Genomic DNA, 23333 nt, shown 5'->3' with positions numbered 1-23333 from the left:
CTCTAGCCAAACTGGCCACCCATCTTATTAGGGCGCATAGACCCTGAACCCAGGAACTCCTGAGTCCAAAGTCCAGCCTACAGGCGGCCAGTGGGCAAGCATTGTTAAGAGTCGAGAGGGATCTTAAGAGTTTCCCCTCAATCTTATGGCAGAAGTCCCAGTTTTTCACCTCTATTAATTCAATACCATACAAGATAGTTGCGGGGATTTTTGCTCTAAAAACTTCTAGAAGACTAGAAAAGTGTCTTTTCCCCGTTGCCTGGTATAGGGACTTTAACCCATTGCCATGGGCAAGAGCTTTGCGGGAGCAGTGCTCTATATGGAGTTTCTCACTCATATTGGCCGAAAATATTTTTCCCAAAAAGGTATAGGAAGTTACGACCTCCAATCTATGCCCTCCAATAGCCCAACCATAATTTGTCGAGCGGCACTTCTTCTTACCAGCTATACACATCACTTTACTTTTAGTAATATTAATCTTCATGAAATGCTCACCAGCGAAGGCCTGGAGAGCCTGTAGCCGATTTGCAAGACCAGTTGGAGTCAAGTCAAGAATCAGAACATCGTCGGCATACATCAGGCAGGATATTGGAGTCCCTCCTATCATCGGTGCAATCCCCTCACTGGCAGACACGGCAGCAGGGAGGTCAGCCGTATATAAGGAGAACAAAAGGGGTGCCAATAAGCAGCCTTGTTTAAGGCCATTCCGAGATGGTATTTTGGCCGAAAGCCCCCTTTCGCCCCCCATTAAGACCCTGCACCAGGTCTCAGTGTGCAGAGCCCGTACCAGTTCTAACAGGGGAGTAGGGACACCCATCGTCGCCAATTTTCTCCACAGCGTTCCACGGTCTACTTTATCGAACGCTGTGGAGAAATCAATGAAGGCGGCGTATACCACTCCTCCTCTCACCTGGACATATTTATCTGTGATCACCTGAAGGGCAGTCATGTTGTCTAGCGTGCCATGCTCCCTTCGGAAACCAGTCTGTTCAAACGGCAGAATATTGCCGTCCTCGACCCAATCAGAAAGAGAACTAAGGAGACATTTCGCAAAGACCTTTCCGATGGAGTCGAGGAGTGCAATTAGGCGGTAATTACTAGGGCTATCCCTTGTACCCTTTTTAAAGATAGGGACCAAAATACTTCCTCTCCAGGAAGCAGGAACAAATTTGGAGAGGTGGCACGCCTTAAACAAGGGGTACAAAATTTTACTCCAACTTAAGGGATCTTGTTTAAGGACCGTCATCGGAAGCTCATCCGGTCCCATGGCCCCAGAGGGTCGCATATTTTTTATAGCCGTTTCGATTTCTTTCTCTGAGGGATGGAAAACCAGGTCTTCAGGGGCAACATACATGAAATTATCAACACCTGTGGTCCCGTTCCCTGCATAGAGCTCTCGGATATGAGAGGACCATACCTCTTCTGGTATAGGAATGGGAATAGGGGAATGGCGTGTACCACATCCCTTCCCAATTATTGCCCAAAAGTCTTTAATGTTACCATGTGCAGCGGATTCCCTCAGTTTAATCCATACTTCATCCTCCCTATCCTTTTTAATTTTTTTGCTTAAGTCTGCTTCTCTTTCTTTTTAACCTGGCGATTTCTTTCCCACGTTCCAGGACCCTTTCAACATACTGTTCGCGAATTAGTTTATTTAATTCCCTATTCAGAGTACGCAATGTATTGGGGACTACCTCTCCTTTCCTAGGGGGAACAGTTTTTTTTGCGTACAATAAAATCTTTCGCATAAATTCTTCAAAATAGACTAATTCGCTACCATTCCACTCGTTTATTACCATAAGTGTATCGGCCAATAGGTCCTGCACCCCATTAATGGCGGCACAGATGGCGGCACAGTTCCAGAAGCACCTTCCAGAAGAGGCATGGAAGGTAGCCTCATTGCCATCAAGCGACCAAGACGTCGTATTCAAAGAATTTAAAGACACTGTTAAAAACAGTATACTATGATCGCTGAGTGACGTAGGTATAATCTTTAGGTCCAGAATGTGGGGAAACAGGCCATAGTCTGCAATAGCATAGTCCAAAATTGAATACCCAAAGGGGGATTTGTGAGTATAATTAGCGGGGATGTCAGATGGAAATCTTCCATTTAAGATAATACCATCCCCAATCGCTAGTTCTTTTAACAAAATCTTCCCTCTTTTATTTGTCATCAGGTTCTCCGGAAAAAGCGTCTGGGGAATAAAATGTACCTCTTCCTTAACTTTGTTCCTGAAGAGTTTCAGACTAGCATTTGAAATTTTGCAGTTCAGATCACCTACAAGCAAAATTATAGGGGAAGATGGGGAATTTTTTATCTGTTCCATATATTGGAGAACCCGCTGCAAACTATCATTAAAACACTCCTCAGGGGGTATATACACATTAAAAATTACCATGGGATTTTTTTACCATTATGGAACAGATTTTCTAGAGTTATTGTGTGGAAAAGTCTACTGGGATCAATATAATGGGAGAATCTCCATTGCAATTTATTTGACAATAAGCAGGCAATCCCCCCCCTGGCATGCCCTTTCTTTGAGGGCGCAGCTGGTACTTCCAGGACGTAAAAATCTTTTGATGGAGTTAGCATATCAATGCACCATGTTTCCTGAATGCACAATATATCAGCACCCAGAGTAGATAAAAAGCAAGTTTCTCTGGGCTGCTGTGGAATCCAGCCGCATTCCAGGAAATTATATTTAATACGGTGTTAAAGATGGTGAAACAATTTGGGGTTATCCTTTGTTTTTGTTGATAATGCACTATGGAGCCAATTCCACCGGTTATTATCATCTATGAGTGAGGAGTTCTCAATTAGTGGAAGTGGCTTCACATGCGAAACTGAGCGTTTTCCCCTAGAAACCCAAATTTTCAGGTCTCTCAGGGGAGAGGTTACCCCGTTTTGCTCACCACCCCCACCCCCCTTAGTTGCATAAAAGATTTGGCTTGCCTGGGTTGGAGATAGGGAGAATGTCAATACCTAAGCGCTGGAAGTTTTCGGCTTGTTCTAGTATCAAGTTTGTTATAATAGGCGAATAAAATTTCACCCGTATACTCAATACCCTACTTCCACCCAACAGAGACACCAATTCTATGTCTCTAGATTGAATATGGTAGAGACTTTCAACCTCACTAAAACGTTTAAGAAGCCAAGCTCTATTTAACAAAAGGTCAGTATCAAATAAAGGTACAAAATCTAATACACGCACATCCACCAGGGCCTTAGTAATATTTACAGAACGGGCCGGAGGACAATAATTTTCTGATTCAAGTGTTACAGCAAAGGGGGGGGCCAAAGGGTTAAGAGCCCCAGGTGGATAAGAAATTGGCGCTCCTAGTGTGCTCCGTGAAGGAGAGCATGGGAGAGAGCCCCCTATTTGCGGTGTAGCTTCCTGCGTAAACAGACTACGTTGTTCATTTTCCCCCTCTACAGAGGTTAAAGTAGTTAAGTTCAAGTCAATGTCCACCTTTACGGAAGTAGAAGAGGGCTCCACATTCATTTCATCATTCTCCCTTACCGCTGTAATATTTTGGAAAATAATCCTCCGCTGCTTTTTCTTTCTGTATTTTCGAATTGGTTTCCTCTTGTTGCCTTTGTTAATTTTTTGTTTACCATTTTTTCCCCTTTCTTCTTTTACCTCCGGTTTATCGTCCTGGGGTTCTTTTCCGCACTCAGGCACGAAGATAGGAAATAACTCCCGGACCGTTTTAGGGCCAGGCAAGGCTTTATCCTCCTCCTCTATCTCCAGGACTATGTTTTTGATACAGTTGGGAGCTGCAGTAAGGGGCATATCCTTGTGAGGATCCAGAGTAGGCGATTCAATCTTCCTATCCAGTTCTCCTCTAGTATCTCTGGTTTTCCCCTCAGACAAGTAATGCTCAGACTTGGGGGGAGAGGCCTTCCTCATATCCGGCGATTTCTGCAGCAATGTCTTTAAAATTTGAGTGACTGATTCAAGGATACAGTCCGAGCTGCCTACAAATTTCCCTAGAAGCAGTAAGATTGAGGCTAGGAGTTGTTCCAGCGCGATCATGGACTCAGAGATCGGCTTTTCTCGTGCTTCCACCGTGCCACAATTATCCAAGAGATTAAGATCGGGGCTCCTGGAAATATTTAACAAGTCAGATATTTCATGGCCATTTAACGAAGGGGTGCTACTATACAGCAGTAACCCAGAAGGGGTGGCACCCCCTGGAGCTTTAAACTGCTCCAAAGATTCCACTTTAGCTGGGCTTACGTAGCGTCCCCAAAGTTCCAGGTCAATAGATAGTGCAGACAAGTCCCCCCCCCGGCCTGTCGTTCATAGGTGACTGAGGGATCGGTGGTATATGCACTGGATCACCTACGGTCGTCAACTTCCCCTCTATGGAGTCCCGTGAGGGAGACCCCCCTACCATTAATTGTGGGGCCCCATGCTGTACCAGAGGTGGTTGGGGGTCTATGGTAGCTGGTGAATGTAATTCCAGAGCTTTAGTATCTGGTCTTTCTGGCGTAGCAAGTTTAGATTTTTTTAGACCAGATAGATCCCAAAGTTCAGATAGTTGGCATTGACCTTTCAACGGTGGGTTATTCACTGATTTGTTTCTTGTGCGGGTGGTAGTTAATTTTCGGCCAGGTTTTTCTCCCACTACCCTTCCTGAGCGTAGGGTTTTAGACATTTTCCACACAATTTTCCACAGTGATAAACTTAATCAAGAAATGTAGAAAAGTAAAACGAATAAAAATCTGGAGTGACGTCAGCCCCTGACAGGCCAAGTAGGACCGAGATACAGTATAGCTATAACAGTACACGAATCATTCACAAACCTACTCAAGTGGACACAAGTTCAATGAGGAGATAACAAAATGTAAATGACCGGGCCCAGCCCAGCCTACCTCGGTCACTGAGGGCCACAGAGGGCCCGCCCTTTGCCCGGGCTTCGCTCCGGGCGTCCCGCGAGACGGGGGTGTCGCCGTATTTCAGCGCCTCCTGGCGCGAAACTGACGCGGCAAATGCTGCTAGGGCCGCTGGGATTTGGAGTTTTTTGCCCCTGCTCCGCTCTCAGCGCTCCGCTCGATGTTGCTTCACTGGACAGGTCAGGAGAGCGGGAGGCGGGCGGGCCGGCAAAAGCGCTGGTGCAAAAACCCCTGCTGCAGTGTTCTGGAGTAAAGCAATTCGGCAAAATGTTCCTCTAGTGACACCCCCTCGACCGGGGTGTCGCCGTATTTCAGCGCCTCCTGGCGCGAAACTGACACGGCAAATGCTGCTAGGGCCGCTGGGATTTGGAGTTTTTTGCCCCTGCTCCGCTCTCAGCGCTCCGCTCGATGTTGCTTCACTGGACAGGTCAGGAGAGCGGGAGGCGGGCGGGCCGGCAAAAGCACTGGTGCAAAAACCCCTGCTGCAGTGTTCTGGAGTAAAGCAATTCGGCAAAATGTTCCTCTAGTGACACCCCCTCGGCCGGGGTGTCGCCGTATTTCAGCGCCTCCTGGCGCGAAACTGACGCGGCAAATGCTGCTAGGGCCGCTGGGATTTGGAGTTTTTTGCCCCTGCTCCGCTCTCAGCGCTCCGCTCGATGTTGCTTCACTGGACAGGTCAGGAGAGCGGGAGGCGGGCGGGCCGGCAAAAGCGCTGGTGCAAAAACCCCTGCTGCAGTGTTCTGGAGTAAAGCAATTCGGCAAAAAGTTCCTCTAGTTTTGGGTTTAGACATTACGTAAACTTATTCTTACACACTAAGTACTGTATATAATAAAAAGATAAAGGAAAATTCAAAGCACTTTACACATTTAAAAAATCATTAAACACATAGCACCAAAGTCTCACATGAATCGAGCAGATGTCGCTCAAGTCCGGACCAGGGTCTGTGGCCCAGCCCAGTCTCTTCAGGCCTCTGAGGGCCACAGAGGGCCCGCCCTTTGCCCGGGCTTAGCCCGGCGCCGCCCGCGCGCGTCCCGCGAAGCGGGAAAGGAGTGTTAACTATAAGGATATGACGATAAAGGGGCGGAGCCTCAGTCACAGTGTTGGCCCTGCGGTCTCCTGGGCCTCAGTGCACCACCAAAGTTTGCCTCCATGACCCCCAAGCGTTGCGCCTTGCTTGTCAGGCGAAGCGTCTCCCGCGAAGCGGGAGGCACGAACAGTTTTTCAAAGCCCCGGTCAAAAGGGGCGGAGCCTCAGTCACGGTGTTGGCCCTGCGGTCTCCTGGGCCTCAGTGCACCACCAAAGTTTGCCTCCATGACCCCCAAGCGTTGCGCCTTGCTTGTCAGGCGAAGCGTCTCCAGCGAAGCGGGAGGCACGAGCAGTTTTTCAAAGCCCCGGTCAAAAGGGGCGGAGCCTCAGTCACGGTGTTGGCCCTGCGGTCTCCTGGGCCTCAGTGCACCACCAAAGTTTGCCTCCGTGACCCCCAAGCGTTGCGCCTTGCTTGTCAGGCGAAGCGTCTCCCCACAGGGTAGTCTGCTGACCCTTGCAGGCCACAATCCCTGTGACTGTGGCCAGTCAGTGCAAGTGGCAATTTGCAACCTGCCTAATGAATACTCGTTAGGAAGATCAGAATGCAATTCACTCTGAATCAAAATTTGATAAATCAACCTATTGGTACATAAGAAGGTTCACAAAATTAGATCATGGTTGAAAAAGACTGGTCACAAATTACTAGCACTTTTAGCATACACATCTGGCCCAAAATGAATTTTGATACAGCTGCCACTTTTCTTGAATAGTAGACAGCATTTCATCTGAACAAGACATTAAATCAAATTAATTGTCTTAAAGAACTGGTCCCAGCAACATAATAACAGAACCATTTTCTAAGGTAGGAATAGACTGTTCTGCTGGAGATGAACTTGCTAAGTATACTGTTAATGAAACAGATTTGTTGCCACAAACATCAGAAAAACACCTTATGGAGGAATCATAACGAGTCCATAGAGCCACCTTCTCTTTGAAGAAGGGTACAAGATGTGCCCATTAACAGTTCCTTATTATTAAAAATTCTTTGATAGAAAGTTAAAAAATAACTGCTAGCTTGATCCTGGGTGAGGATTTTAAGCAACACAATGACTTTGTTTGTCAGTACAAGCATGCACCATGACTTAAGTTTGTCATCATTTTTCTGGCATGTCATCCAAAAAGACCAACCACCAGACAGTGGTGTCAGAACAGGATGGAAAGACCTTGACATGGGAAAGGAACATGAAACACATTTGGCGCTGGCTGACCGGTCTGCTCTTGCCTGCAGAGTTACCAAATCATTTCAACCTGATAACTTCCAAGAACTAATTATAACTCTAGCTGAAGACAAAGAATATGCACAAAGTGTGGGACCTACTACCTCTGAGTAGATATGTTCTCATATTCTGTCTTGGTTGCACGTTAATAGACACTCAGTGGGTGTGGAGATATGTTCTTACAACATTTATTCCACCCGAGGAACAAACTGGGACTCTGGCAAACTGCTAAGGGGGAAAAGTACTTTCATAATCAATTTATTGGCTGTGTGGAAACCAATGTACTCCATAAAAAGTTTCCTAGTGCTTTTAAAAAACCAAAACTGTCCGAAGGACGAGTGATCACATACCTGGGATGAGTAGTATCAGCCCGTCCCGTAGCATCGGTCTCATGGCATGGAGGGGCAGGCACTGGTGTTGAGGTGTCTGCTTTGGCAATGGTGATCTCCTGGGCCTCCGAGGCGTCCTCACCGCAGTGTGGACAGAAAAGCATGCCATTGAGATGTGACACGCAGGACTTGTGGAAGCGGTGGGTGATTCGGAAGTCTGGGTGGCACTCGAGAAATGTCCCCTAAACGAAAAGGAAAGAGAAATCAGTGGAACATGCCAAAGGTCCTTCACATCAGTTGTGCAGTTGAAAGGCTTTGTACACCTCAAGGAGATACTGCAACCACGACTCAAGATCGATCACCTCCAATATTTAAAAAGCACAGCAGCTGTTTGACGACATCCTCGGATACCTTCTTTCACCTCAGAAGGATGGAAAACATGGTCTTCACTGCCCCAGGTGTGCTCTCAAGTTAGTGTTTGCTCACACTTCTAAACAATTTTCAGACTACCAACCATCGAGACCTTGTGATTTATTAGGAGGTGAGAACAGAATTTTTTTTTATAGTGACTCTGTGTAGGAAAGGGCCCTTTTTTGTCATGGTCACCCCAACGTTTTGCTACAGGTACTGATGTTTGGTCCCTGCTAACCAGGTGCCAGTGCCAGTGGTCTAATTGTAAACCAACTGGCACACACTTCTGCACTTCTGTAAGTCCTTAGTAAGTGGTGTCCCTGGTATGTAGGGCATGGTACCAAAGGGTCTCTAAGGGCCTGCAGAATGTATTATGCCACCCTAAGGGAATCCCATACAAGCTGCATGCAGCCTGCCATTGCAGACTGTGTGTCATGGTGAAAGCCACGAGTGAAAAAACAACATGACACACTGTCTGCCAAGCCAAAGTCACTGCATGAAATATATGTAACTCACTCCTATTGCAGGCCTTGTAGCCAATAGTGCATTATATTATACGTGAGGGTATATCTGCAAGAGCAGATGTGCCCCTGTGCTGTCTAGTTCAATTACTAGATGGTACAAATGGACAGGGAAGCCATCTTAAGTATGAGCTGGGCACTGGTCATTACATGTTCCCCAGCTAGATGATTGCTTTACTGAAACCTATGGTGTTTGGTATCAGAAACCTTGTCTTAATAAATCTGTACTGTTGCCAGTACAAGATTTATTATGACATGCACCCAGAGGGCACCTTAGAGGTGACCCCTGAAAAACCTACCACTATCTAGTGAGCCGGCTGACAGAAACTTGTCTGGTGGCAGGCTGGACGATATCAGACACCCTGCAAGTGGCAGCCCACACTCTCCGAGGCCAGAAACAATGCCTGCATCGGACAAAGGTGTTCACACCTCCAGCAGAAAGGCTAGAGATTTAACATATCAAGGCCAACGGCTTCAAAGCGGCTGCCGCCTTTGATATGCGAATCCAATCTCCCCAGACCCGGAAGATACCCTTAACTCCCCAGAATTCAGCGACCCGACAGACGAAACACCTCCGCACCTGAGCCCCATTGCCTGAGCTTGAGCCAATAACGGTGCCCCATTGCTCCAGGGACCCTCAAGAGCTGAGCCCCTCTTTGGGTTCTGCTGGACTGGTCCCCCAGCCCCCACTTGCAGAAGCCTTTTTCTTCCTAAGGGTTTGTGAGAAAGTGCCCCTTTTTTACATCGCCACCTACATGTTTTGCCTTGTATTTGATGCAATTTCGACAGAATTGCAAAGGGTTTTGGCTATCCCGGTCCCCTGTACCAGATCTCTTTCACTAAAGCTGCACAATTGTTCTCCTAAATGGCAATACCCTTAGCACCCCCTGTAAGTCTCTAGTAAATGGTACCCCATTAACCTATGACATGGGGTACTAAAGAGGGTCCCCCAAGGGCTGCAGCATGTACTAAGAAACCCCTCAGCACACTCATGAACACTGCCATTTCAGGGTGCGTGACATAGTACAGAGAAAAGTGAACACACAACATGCCATATCTCGTGTGCCATGCCTTCAGACACTGCATGCATTATTGTTAAGCCACACCTACAGCAGGCCTTACAGCCCTAAGGCAGGGTGCACTATACAACATGTGTGGACATATCTGCATGTGTAGATAAACCCCTGTGCTGTCCAAGTCGATTCTAAAATATTACAAGTGAACAGGGGAGCCATTTTAAGTACATTTGCTTGACATTGGTGAATACAAGTTCCCTAGATACATGTTGGCTTCACTGAAATTAGAATGTTTGGTATCAAACATCTCGCATTAATAAGCCCATACTGTTCCCAGTGATGGATTTATTAATACATGCACCCAGAGGGCACCTTAGAGGTGCCCCCTGAAAATCTACCAGCCTCTAGTGTCGACCAGCCTACCACCACAGACATCTTTCTGAACCCATGAAGGTGAGAGCCCATACTCTCGGAGGACAGAAACAATGCCTGATCTGGCTGGATGTTTTATCACCTCCTCCAAGTAGGATGGCTAAGTAACCAGGATATTGATACAGGAGACTTTAGAGGCATCTACCAACTTTGATATGCGACCCAAGGCTTCCCTGGGCAGAGGAAATGTCACTAATGGTTTCCTCAGACAGGGAAAATGCCACCACCTGCCACAGGCCTATTTGGCACCAGGACAGGCAGAAAAGTTTGCTGTAGCAATACAAAAAGATGATGGAGGGAATGGTGAACATTGTCAAATATTCACCCTGTCACAGATCTGAGTTAAGCCCAACCTTTTTTTGCTCACCACATCAGCCCAGTAATATGCAAATCAGTCATGGGAACAGTCACACCCAAACTGCCAGGCCAGATCCCCCATGGACTGGAAGGAAAATGCTACTTACAAGTATGCATCTGTTCTTGGCATGTAGAGCTGCAGATTTCTACACTTTGCATTAGATCGCCACCTAGTGTTGGGCTCGGATGATTGCATGTTGTTGTCGTCTTGGAAGAAGTCTTTTGTAGTCACAAGAGAGGTGACTCCTCCCTTGGACCATAGTGCGCATGGGCATCGGCTCCATCCTTAGATTGTTTTTCGCCATGCTGGGAAATGATGGAGTTAGTAAAGAAGGGATGTTCATGTGTATATCTAATTAAGATGAAACTGGAACAGATACAGGTCCTGGGGAGGCGGGAGGGCGTGTAGAAATCTGCAGCTCTACGTGCTAAGAACAGATACATACTGGTAAGTAGCATTTTCCATTCGAGGCATACGAGCTGCAGATTCTACACTTTGCATTGATTGTGCAGCAGTGTCTCCACTAGCGGTGGTCACCTGTATCAGTTGCAGTAGTTTGAAAGATTTTTTAGGACAGCTTGGCCTACTGCAGCTTGCTGCTTCGGTTGCACATCATCACAGTAGTGCTTAGTGAAGGTGTGTGTTGTAGACCATGTTGGTGCCTTGCAGATGTCTTCTAGGGGAATGTTCCTTAAGAAAGCCATGGAGGCTCCTAGTTTGCGTGTGAAATGCGCTCTAGGAGGAACTGTTAATGTACGTTTTGCTTTTTGATAGCATATTTGTATACATTTTACAATCCACCTAGCAATTCCAGCTTTAGAGATGGGGTTGCCCTTATGTGGTGGAGAGAAAGCTACAAACAGTTGCTTTGTTTTGCGAAAGGATTTGGTCCTATCTATATAATAGAGAAGAGCTCTTTTAACGTCTAGGGTGTGTAGAGCTCTTTCTGCTACAGAGTCTGGGTTTTGGAAAACACCGGTAACTCTACAGATTGGTTTAAATGAAAGAGAGTAATGACTTTTGGAAGGAATTTAGGATTTGTTCGGAGTACCACTTTATTACGGCGTAATTGTAAAATTGGCTCTTGTATAGTGAAAGCTTTAATCTCACTAACTCTTCTAAGAGAGGTAATAGCTACTAAAAAATCGGTTTTCCACGTGAGGAATTGCAGTTCACATCTGTGTAGAGGTTCAAAAGGTGGTCCCATGAGACTTGTAAAAACAATGTTTAGGTTCCACACTGGAGAGGGTGGTAAAGGAAGGATTCTTTTTAATCCTTCCATAAATGCTTTAATAGCAGGCACTCTAAATAAAGACAGATGTCTATTTTGTAAATATGCTGCAACTGCTGCTAGATGTAGGCGTATAGATGAATATGCCAAGTTATATCTTTGTAAATGTAGAAGGTAGCAAATGATATTTTGGATGGAAGCATCTAGGGCAGGGGTCTCCAAACCGGTCCTGGAGGGCCGGATCCATTCCAGATTTTTTTGATATCCCCATTGAGATACATGTAGTAATTAAAAAAATCTGCCATGGATCTGGCCCTCCAGGACCGGTTTGGAGACCCCTGATGTAGGGGATCAGTTTGGTTATTGTTGTAGTAAATGGCAAATCTTTTCCATTTAGCAGCATAGCAAGCTCTGGTAGTAGGTCTCCTGGCTTCTTTAATGATATTCATACAGTCTGGTGGTAGGTTAAGATAACCAAACTCTAAGACCTCAGGAGCCAGATCCCCAGATTCAGTTGGCTTGGGTCTGGATGTCTGATGTCTCCATGGTTCTGCGTTAGCAGGGATGGTGTCAGATGTAGTTTTTGGTGTGGAACTAGGGATAGTTCTAGAAGTGTTGTATACCACGGATGGCGTGCCCACGTGGGAGCTACTAAAATCAGTTTGAGCGACTGTGGTCTTAGCTTGTGCACAATTAGCGGTAGTGCCGGAAAAGCGTACGCAAATCTGCCTGACCAGTTCACCCATATTGCATTGCCCTTAGACAGCGGGTGTAGAAACCTGGCGGCGAATGTTGGGCATTTTGCATTTTCGTGTGTGGCGAACAGATCTATGTCTGGATGACCCCACTTGTGAAAGAATGGTAGAAGAACTTGCGGATGTAGTTCCCATTTGTGAATCTGTTCTGTCTGTCGACTTAACAGATCTGCTATCTGATTGTGAACTCCTGGAAGGTGTTCTGCAAACAGATATATGTTTTGTGGAATGGTCCATCTCCAAATGTTCTGTGCAAGCTGGGACAGCTGTAGAGAGTGTGTCCCCCCTGTTTTTGTATATAGTTCATGGCTGTCATGTTGTCCATCCGGATTAAGACCGGTAGAAGCGGTCGCTCCCCTCACCTCTTCCCCGACTGGTATCGTAGCGCTTTAATTCTCACAAGTGCTCTTCCAACCGCTAGCCACTGCTCTCTATTTACGCACTGCTGGGCATTGTATCATTGTTTAGATAACCATTGCGGAGTGCATACTGCTGCTTATCGCGCACTGCTTGGGCATTGTATCACTGTTAGATAACCATTGCTGAGTGCATACTGCTGTTAAGTCGCGCACTGATTGGGCTTTGTATCTATTGTTAAATACTTACTGCAGAGTGCACTTTGTCTCGACTGCTTGCTCGTGTAATACTTGCTGCTGTGTGCATTTCTTATCGTCGGCAGCCAAATATCGTAGCGCTTTAACTCTGCCACAGCGCTTCCTACCGCTAGCCACTGCTGCATAAATTCACCCCCATAGCGCTCCATTATTGTAACTGCTTTGTGTCCCAATCTCGCCCGGTCTTGCAGCATTTGTTATTGTTGCTGCCATTTTGTTTGTTGTCCCAGACCCTCCCTCCACCTCGCTCCCGCCTCCCAGCTGCCCCTCCCACGCTCCGCCCCCTCCACTCTCCATTTAGGACAGATGGACCTACGCGCGGCGGCCGCGCCAAAGGTAAGCCCGTCTACGCCCGTCCGCGCCTGGACCGCGCCCAGCGCCAGTCCCCCTGGTCCCCGCCGCACCCAGCCCACTAGATTCACATATGATGCCGCAACTCTCCTCGCCCTCAACCCCGGGCGCACACCACAATGCTGCGAAGCCACCCCAGGACGTACCCACAGCCCATTCGCCTGCCTCTCCTGCAAGTTCAACTGCTTCAGAACCCTCACCAAATCCACTTCCTCCATACACAGCTCCGACTCTAACCACCTGAAGTGCATCCTGCTTAACACCTGCTCGGTCCACAGACACGCAACTGAACTCTGGGACCTACTCGACACTGCGTCACCGGACATCGCCTTCCTTACAGAAACATGGATGAACACATCATCAGCACCCAACATCGCCATAGCCATACCGGACGCTTACAAGATTATCCGAAAAGACCGCACCAATCAAACAGGAGGAGGCATCGCCATCATCCATAGGAACACCATCAAATTCACGACCAGCTCCGACGATAATCTAGCAACCACTGAACATCTCCACTTTCAGATCCACACCGACCCTAGGACCACACTTAGAGGCACCCTCATCTACAGGCCTCCAGGAACCCGCACTCAATTCAGCGATTACATCACTGACTTTTTTAGTCAGCCCACATGCCCTCGCCTCCGAGAAATCCAAGAAGCTATGCCGCGCAGGTTCATTGATATGGGCCTCCTCTTAGCCAAACAGGAATGGACAAGGGGATGGAAATCGAAAACGAGCCCGACACACCACAGATGGTTCGCTGAGTTTCTGAAGTGGGCGGCGAGCGAGAGCACAATTAGATACCAGTTGGCGCGCAGGAGGGCAGACGAACGGGCCCTGGAGGCGGCTATGGAATGGGAACTCTTAGTGCAAGCACTGCGAGATAGCGCATTGGAGGAGGAGGAGGATGAACGAGAAGGGGCGGCTGCTCCCACTAATGACCACGGGACGGCAGCACCAACACCAGTCACACACACACACAGTAGATAACTACAGCCGTCTGATTGCAATCATACAGACCTAATTCCTAACCGAGAACGATTGGTGACACTAGGAGGGGAGGGCGAGTTTTGAGGGGAGGGTGAGGGACCCCTTACCTGCGGTGTCATTGGGATGTTTAGTTGTAGACAGTACAGTGAGGATGGGGCTTAGGAAAAAATTAAAAAGCAGACAGTGGAACCCTCCCATGCGCCGTACAGTGACCTCCGACTGTGAGGATTGCACCGTTTTGTGATCTTGCCGCCCGACCTCCGGGATGTGGGCTGAACGGCTGTGTATACAGGATGGGGGCTTACAACCGAAGGGGGGTTTTCATACTGATGATAATTATGTGATTGATATATTCTGTGATTTGATCTGCAATAAAAATTGTTTACAAAAAAAAAAAATGAGGGGCGTTACCCTGAAACAGTTCCTAGGACGCTTGTTTACAGTCCGCAGGTACTGAAGAAGCAGAGTCCGGTTTACCGTGTTGCCGCTCACTGGCCAATCTGATGCAGCAGCCCCCAGGAAGAAGTACCTTTACACATGAAGGTCAGATCGGTCTCCTCCACCGAGTGAGATGACACCAGGACTGACCGGAGACACACAGCACTAATACCCCAGTTCAGATCCGGTCACTTTGCCACTGGATGCAAGCTATGCTGCTTGATGAGGGGTGTTACCCCGAAACTGGTCCTAGGACGCTTGTTTACAGTCCAGGGAAGATCTGGCTTGACAGTTCAGGCTGGACTCTTCCCATGAGGATCTGGGTCAAGATTGATTTGCATATGGCTGGGTCTGAAGTGGGGTGGCGAAGTGGGCTAAAGAACGATGATGGATTGAACCCAGATCTGTGACAGAGGGTGAGTGTCTGAAAGGTTTTGGCGCTCCGTCCATCAATTCTTTAGGTTTGCTTCCACTATACAAAGAGCCAGCTTCCTACAATTTTCCCATTGAATTTAGAGATAGCGTTTGAGGCTACCAATGCAACCAGAACCACTGCACCCAGACACACCAGGGCAGGTAAACGGAAACTGCTGGTATTTCTTAGGACCTTGACCGCTACTTACCTGAAGTCCAGAAGAACCGCCCTGTAACTCGATTGCAAGTACTCCATGCAGTGTATGTTTCTCCCATAGGTTAACATTACCACGTTCGAGGCTCATACCTCAAATCTGACAGCTGTATTTTCTTTGTTTATGAAAATTTCTAACTTCAAAAGTACTTACTGAATCTCGAAGAATATGGTGGCTAAGTTAATATAAAAAGCTATGTTATTTTTCTAAATTGCCATCAGATTTCCTTATTGAGCGTGTGTCTCATTTATTGGTTCTGTGTGTGCAAAAAAATGCCTAGGACTTGAGGTAATATAAATTTTATGGTCGATTGTGTCCCCTATCTTAGACCCCACCGACTCCATGTACTAGCTTGAAGTGCATGTAACTTCCCTCCTGTGCCAGCTATGAAGACGCAAATACATTTGCGTCCAACGTTAACATGTTCTCTTTCAGATCCGCCATGAACGGATTGAATATTCAGTTTCTAAATATGCTATGCCAACGTCTTTTTGTGGTATACTTTGCACGTTTTTCAGCTCTGGCGAAGTAGGCCTGAATTCTGCCATCGAGCCTCTTTTTTTCCTGCCTTCTGACTCTGAAAGCCTCAGCCCAGGCTGCCTCTGTACCAGTGACCCCTGCCTTACTTCTTGCGCGGCTAACGGTGCTTGGCTCAGCCTGTTGCCTGCCAAGACTGTATTCAACCTTCGAATTATCTGCTCCACTCCTCGAAAATACATTCCTGTCTAGTAGTTTCATGTCAACATCCTTCCAGCTGCAGAGCAAAGGGCTTGGCCTCACTGTCTCTATGCAAGTAATTCATGCCTCTGTTTCCATGGTAGGCCCATGCCCTCCCTCGCACCCCTCGCATCTCATGCAGACACGTAGACGCTCATACACGCACTCACAGTCAGTATAAAATAGCCTTTTGTCCGAGAGACCTTTTCCTACCAGATAATACAGTTCCTTAAACATGAGATATTAGATACGATTTGGGATTAGGTTGATCTGACATCCAGACATCTGTCTCCACTTGAGGGCTAAATGTCAAGTTCCCCTCCACCCCTCAAGTTACACGTACATTACACGTCATACTGCTGCGCGCGCATCTCTGCCATGTATTTTTGCTGGCACTGCCGGATTCACTCATGGATCCGCCTACTTGTGACATCATGTTAAATGACGTTCTTGTTCACGCCTTCGTGCACGCCTATTGTAACGCCTTTTTGTATTACGTACATGTACTCTTATCTCTCTTCTCAGCTGTTACGCCTCCTGCATATGCCTTTACTGTAATGCATTGACTATATATATGAATGCCTGTCAATAATGTATTGTCGCATACTTGCATACCCGCATATTACCATTGACTCTGTCAGTCTGTCCCTTCCCGAACCTGCGTGGTGACGGAACGGTATGCCACCTTGGCTCGAGCCAATATGCTAATCACCCAATTCCTTTTATAGGAATAAAACCCTTTTTGAGAAACCTCAAATATCACGGATTTTGCCTCTTATTTATTATGAGTTATTCTTATTGACTTTACCGCATAGAAATTAAGATAGTAAATTAAATATTTACGACAGACTAAGGGTGCTCGACCACACTGCCACAAATAGAGCACCTTGGGATTGTAATAGCAAGCGCCTGAACACTTGTAAGGGTTACCTGGACTCTCTGCACAGTGCACCTCATTTTAGTACACTATATATCGAGCCAGCTGCCTACACTCTTGTAGGAAGCTAGCTCTTCATACAGCAAAAAAAAAAAAGAAGTATGCTGTGTAAAGAGACCAGGCATCCCTTAAAAGTGGATAGGGGCTTGCTCAAGCAATCCCAAGGTGCTCTATCTGGGGTAGTATGGACAAGCAGCCTTAGTATAGGAAGCTGACTCTTGATATATTAAAATGAGATATATTGTGCAAAGAGTCCAGGGGTTCCCCTATGAATGGACAAGGGCTTGTTTTAGCAATCCTAAGGTTCTCTACTAGGGGGTAGTGTGGTCGAGCAACCCTATGCTTATTAGCAAGGAGTGCAAGACATGTACATGTACACACAATAGTTAATAAGTAATATACACAACTCAATAGGGAGATCCACATCAATTTATAAACATAACAGGTATCTTTATATATGTTTAGGCACCAGCATATATTTGTTTAGGTAAGTAAGTTTTTCAAGAGAAATACTTTTGAGTTCAAAAAGTTGACAGTGCAATTTGTAGAAGCTGCAATGTTATCCTATAGATGGAAAAGCAGTTACGACATTCAGGTACTGTACAGCGACTTAGGGGGCCAACCTCCAAGAGTTAAGGTGAGTGGTGGGCACAGTCCAGGGTAGCACCAGCAGAACACCACTTGCGGCACTAGGCCGGCCGGGTGCAGGGGTGCAAAACAGAGTTGGGTGCCCAATGTTACTCTATGGGGATTGGTCTTTGCGAAAAGAGGCTGCAGGTTTTGACTGGGGAGGGTACAGGGGTGGACAGTCGGACTGAACCAACAGGAGGCTCAGGCCTCACAATGCTTGGTGAAGTAGGGACACCTTAGGTCCTATTCTCCACGGCCCAGGGCTGTCTGATGCAGAGGTGTCCTTAGGCGTCCGGTATTTCTTACTAGGAGCTGTTGCTGTAGATGGAGGCTGCATGCAGTGGCTGCAGGTCACGTCAGAGAGTTCACTGGGGGGTAAACCACGATGGACTGGGGCTCTGGAGGGCTGGGGGACCACAACTTAAATTTCAAGCCCAGACCTGAATAATTTCTAATCATACTTTGACACTAAAACAGAACAGAATGCACCACATTATAAATGTGGGTACCCAGTCAAAACCTTTGATTATCATTACACACCCACAAAAGTGGTGTGTTCACGCTTCATAGTTACAGTCAGTGCACTTGAAATAAAAGATTCAATCCCCTCCTCTCCCTCATGTTTCAGTATCTAGTACCAACCTTCACTACCCTTTCCTTAAAAGTGTATGATTTATAATGACACAAAAGCGTTTCTTCTGTGACAAACTTTGCGTGACATGCGCTGCCACACCTGAAGACTGAGAAATTTATAATGCAATGCCTAGGTAACGGCATGAAGAAATTCAACGTAGGAGATGTAACAAATGAACACACATCTTACCTCCAATGCTGCTTTTATTTCACATAAGTGAATAAAGAGGGAATTGCAATACTGGTTTTATACACTTCTGCACCTAGCTTGGTCCACAAGGGTATATTTAGCTCCTGAAAAGTAAAACTGCTCAAGTCATTATCAAGTACACTCTGAGAATCAGTCCCATTGCTAGAAAACTCTTGCTAAGGATTCAGGTGAAGGTCACAAAAGAGAAGGATATTTATAAGCCTAGTTCCCCATCATGGGCATATTTATTAAATTCCATGAGATAGAAAATCCTTGTCTACTTGCAGGGTTCCCAGAATCCCCACATAAAGGCAGATATTCTAGGTCTATAAAGATCTTGTGAGGAGAAAAATCTTGGCGGAGAAAACATTTTTACAGGACACAAAAACATGGACTGATTACCGTGTGGATTTGTGCAATGCCTATGAAAAGGTGCCAGTAGAGTTGTTCTGACCTTTATCCTGCAATGTAAATTCTAATAAGTTGTTTTTTGGTTATACCTTTTATTCTGTGAGCCAATAAGAATAGAAAGAGCTTTAGATCTTTCAAAAATCACCAGAATGAAGTGAGTTTATGCTAAATAAGCAGATGTTTTAGTACTCCTAGGCCTCACGGCATCACCAAATATATTTTGCTCCTGTGAAACGCGGGAATGTCCAATACCCCTTGCAACACCTAGAAGCGCCTATCGAAAACGTAAACAGTTGACCATTGCCTAAAGTGAGTGTTGGAGGCCGGAAGCAGGCTTAACATTCAATCTGTATCTTCTTTCCCTACATAACTTATACTTTCCTTCAGGTTTTAAACGTTGTACCATGTACAACGTTTAACAAGCAAATGTGTCACTGTTAATATGCTCAGTACTACAGCCAACAAAAACAATACATCAAAAGAAATGAACTTAAAACTGGACTTTGGCTTCACAGGTCAGGTAATAAAAGCTAGTCGGGCTCCGCTCGCTAAGGGGCCATGCTAAGCTCCTGTCATATCCTGCTAAGCCACCTATTATTTAGTCTCCAGTGCCCTCAGGAAACATGAGGTCACATTTTTAACTCTGTCCTGACTGCCACCGAAAACGTTGCCATTTCCACGGAGTGCACACACCATGATAAATAATGTAACTTGTGTATTACATGATATATCCAGTCAATGCTTTAGTAAACAATGTGAGTGTTTGAGAGTTCGAGAATGCATTACATACTGCTTTCAGGCTCTCCTACAGACCTGCAAGCTCTTAACACAGAAAGATTCACTGGGCACTAACTTCACACACTTTACTGACCGAAATCGACTGGTTGACAATCGAAAGACCCACCTATCCCCAAAAGATGTACAACTGCAGCTGAAAATACTGTTGGTGCATGGCTTAGGATGTCAGTAGGGACAACACATCAGTTTCTTAGCATCTGCTGAAGCGGAGAGGCATCATCACTAGCAGGCAGTATGCAATGGCATTACTAGTAAGGGGACAGATTGCCCTTGTTATTGCTTGAGAGTGTGATAAGAAGTGGGAACTCAAGGTGATTTCCAGAACTGGACGGTTTCTCTCCACTGAACTTGAAGTGAATGTCTGTCAACATATATTTTTATTCGGCTAATTTAGTCATAAATAAAATACCACAATACAGCGTACATTGAAGTGACTGAATTTTGGATTTCTGGCTTTTGGGAAGAAACAGTTCCATTTACACTTCCCTTTGACATCTCAATTGCCTCTGTAACCCACTGTCTTGGACACACTTTTGATCATCATCAAATTAGGGCCTCCGTTTTAGTTTATTACAGTAATTTTGAACAAAGCAATGAGCTGCTTGTTAGTCATATTTGTGTTAGTATTTTCAATGTGGCTGGAAACAAGACTCTCAGCAGATCTAATCTATGGAACACAAGAACTCAAGTAGCCTACGTTTCACACAATTTAGGCAGGGAAAGTCTACAATAGGCAACATGGTGCAGGCAATCTATTTAATTTATTTAAAGCAATACTTACAGCAGTGCAGAAGAAGCCACAACCTGGACAGCAGTAATGCTTCACCATTCGAGCACGATGCGTCTCGCAGAGTACCATAAGTGGCACCCGGCTGGAGGGTCTCATTGTCTCACGCTTCAGAATTGAACTAATACAGCCACTAAGCTATGAGATGGCAGAATAAGGTCCATGAGAACGCAAGATCATTGAGAAAACGAGAAAGAGAAAATAAAACATCAACAATTGGTAACAGAAACCATTTGCTACAGTAAAAAACAACCCAGCAAACAATTCTTACAGCTATAGTGACAACAGCAGGCTCTCACCTCGCCATCCACGCTCTCGGTTGCCATGCATTTGTTGTTGGCAAGTTCACTAATACGGTCGATCTTTGGCGCCTCCATACGGCAACTACATAATGGCAGCTCTTCAAAGCGGTCTGTCTCCATCGAGCTGGTATCATTTGACACCCCTAAAAGGCGATATAAAGAACCAAAATAAGAAAAAGACTGAGACTCATACCAAATCACCTGCCATCTACACACACACAATCTAAACCCCCCCCAACTCCTATCACTTACAAAAAAAAATCATAAACTGTATAGGTCAGTCTAAAAGTGTGCACCTTGTAGATAGAATGAAGGCAGCCATTGAGGGTTGTCAGCACCACAGCAACTCACTTCCAGATTGGGCCAGCTGTCCTGATTTTTTTCAGACTTGTCCCAAAGTCCTCCTCCACAGCCTGTATTTAAGTGCCACCCCCCTTTTCTTCGGTGAAGCGCATAAGGCTACCAAGACAACCAGCACCTCTGCACTCGGACACTCCAGGGCAGGTATACCCTAACTGCTGGTAGTACTTTAGACCTTACTTTCTACCACCTTGAGTCCAGAAGGGGACTACAGAAACATGCTGCAAGTACCTGTAAACCGGATATGTCTTTTTCTCCCATAGGAATGCATTACGCGTAAAGAAGCATCTAAGTGAATATTTTACTTATGTGTGAAATTCTTACAAAGTTCTTGGTATAAAAATGTATATAAAAACAGGAGTAATTTTTCTAAAATGGTCTCGAATTTATTCTTGGAGTGTGTGTCTCTTTTATTGCCTATGTGAGTACAAAAAGTGGATAGCACTACCCTCTGATGAGCATAAACTGCTCGCCCACACTACTCCAAAAGAGAGCATTCAGTGTGAAAATGTTTGCCTCTGTAAAAGAGTAAGGGTTGCCTGGACTCTCTACACACCTCATTGTGGTGCGCTATATAGAAAGCCAGCTTCCTACACCCATGCCCTATTGGGTGCTATTTACAAAAAACTTACAAAGGTGCTAAAGGTCTGGCTAATTGGTGTACAATTGAACAGTTTACCTTGTTTTAGGGAAAGAACACTGTCACTGGGGAACGGTTAGCAGGAACCCAGTGCACTTCAGTCAAATTGCAGCGAAGTCCAGGCAAAAAGTGGGGGTGATCTATCAAAAAGGGGCACTTTCCTACAGCAATAAATAATTGTAAGTAATTTAGCAGTAAGAAGCCAACTGGCTGAAACTGCAACTTCTCTTTATTTGGACAGGCCACAACGAGTCGGGGAACAGTCACAGGAACCACGCAGGTCCAGGGAGACACTTACTTTTAGCGTCCAGCAAGCTTAAGAGTTCTCAGTGCACTTTTCTCATTTACCACGGTCCAGCCAAGCAGTGATCCTGAAGATGGGGATGCAGGATACTGAAGAGATGTGGTTATTATTCCTGGGGCCACTCTGTTATGCATGAGTGTCCGGGCTCGTCTCCGGCCTCAGGACTTGACCTCCCACGATGCAGAAGGGAAGTCCAGTTCAAGTCAGCCGACACTGGTCAACTGATTTCCTGTGTTATGGGCTTGGGTTAGGCCAATGTAGCGAAGCTGCTAATTTCTAATCACGATGCCTCGAACACCATGTACAAGGCCTTTTTACGCACAATGTACAAATGCAGATCTTTCTTCATCCATGGGCGACAGGGCTATCTACATATCAATAACATTGCTAATCTATACATACATCACAAGGATGCTTTCTATTATAAAAGATGAGAATCCCAAAAGGTTTGCAGAGGAGGCACTTCAGCTGACACAGAGCTGCATGCTGAGACTTCACCATGCAGCGGTCAGACATCTCCGTGAGGGGTGTCGATTTTTTGAACAAGGCGGGCTCCTATATTCTCTCCCGCCAGGTAATGGGGTTGGATCGTCCCTTTGGTGATTCTTGGCTTCACACCTACAAACTCTCTTGGTAAACGCAGAATAGGCTTTGCATAGAAGGAGTACGCCCAATTACTGCCTTGTTTTATATGCCTTCATTTATACACTGTTTTAGCACCATGGTAGAACTATATCTACTATTTACTCTTTTGGTGCTTGAAATCACTTTCATAATCTTCGGTCTACTGGTTATCACAGCACATGTATTTTATACAAGAATAACATTGGTTCAATAAATATATAGAAAATGTCCCAGTGTGTATTCTGCATAATTCTCTGAGAACAAAATAGCACGAGTGACTGAGCAAAAGGTTCTGATCTGTAACCAGGATCTGAGGGGTCAGGGCTGTCATGTTCAGTGCTTACCAGAAGCTATTCGCTCCCTGCTAGGGTTAGGGGGGCTTATGGTGGCACTGTGAGCTAGCCGGTCTCTAGGCCAACATATCCTGCAGGGGTGCCAGGAATCAGTCTTAGCACCTCACCCAAAATGTATGTTGTCCAACAAACGCTCAGGTCCTACGGATTAGTGGGAACTACACAACACCTGGTTACAGCAGTCTCAGCAGGTGCTTAAAATGTAGAGTCTTTTCTTTCTAAGGACCATAGTCAACTACAGCTATGGGTCCCAAAGACTTGGGGACACCGTGTGTAGGTCAGGGCTCAGTCTCCCAATAGGCACTTATGCATTCAGCTTCGATAGGTGTTCCTGGGCAGCTGGGCTCTCGAGGAGTGCAGGCTTC

The 23333-nt window shown here is 46.1% G+C and overlaps 1 protein-coding gene across 4 annotated transcripts in view; it reads right to left on the bottom strand.

Annotated features, from left to right (window-relative positions):
• The window catches only part of EHMT2 (euchromatic histone lysine methyltransferase 2), a 231504-nt gene that overhangs the window by 97071 nt on the left and 111100 nt on the right, over positions 1-23333 (bottom strand). For all 4 annotated transcript variants that reach the window (XM_086924581.1, XM_086924583.1, XM_086924582.1 and 1 more), the window contains exons 11-13: positions 20685-20830; positions 20380-20523; positions 7555-7775 (exon numbers count right to left, since the gene is read on the bottom strand). In XM_086924581.1, the coding sequence (XP_086780707.1) occupies positions 7555-7775; positions 20380-20523; positions 20685-20830 (511 nt within the window). The remainder of the gene's footprint in view (positions 1-7554; positions 7776-20379; positions 20524-20684; positions 20831-23333) is intronic.

The sequence above is a fragment of the Lissotriton vulgaris genome, chromosome 5, assembly GCF_964263255.1.
Source record: "Lissotriton vulgaris chromosome 5, aLisVul1.2, whole genome shotgun sequence".
Classification (NCBI taxonomy): Eukaryota; Metazoa; Chordata; class Amphibia; order Caudata; family Salamandridae; genus Lissotriton; species Lissotriton vulgaris.
This window is presented reverse-complemented; position numbering and strand designations above follow the sequence as displayed.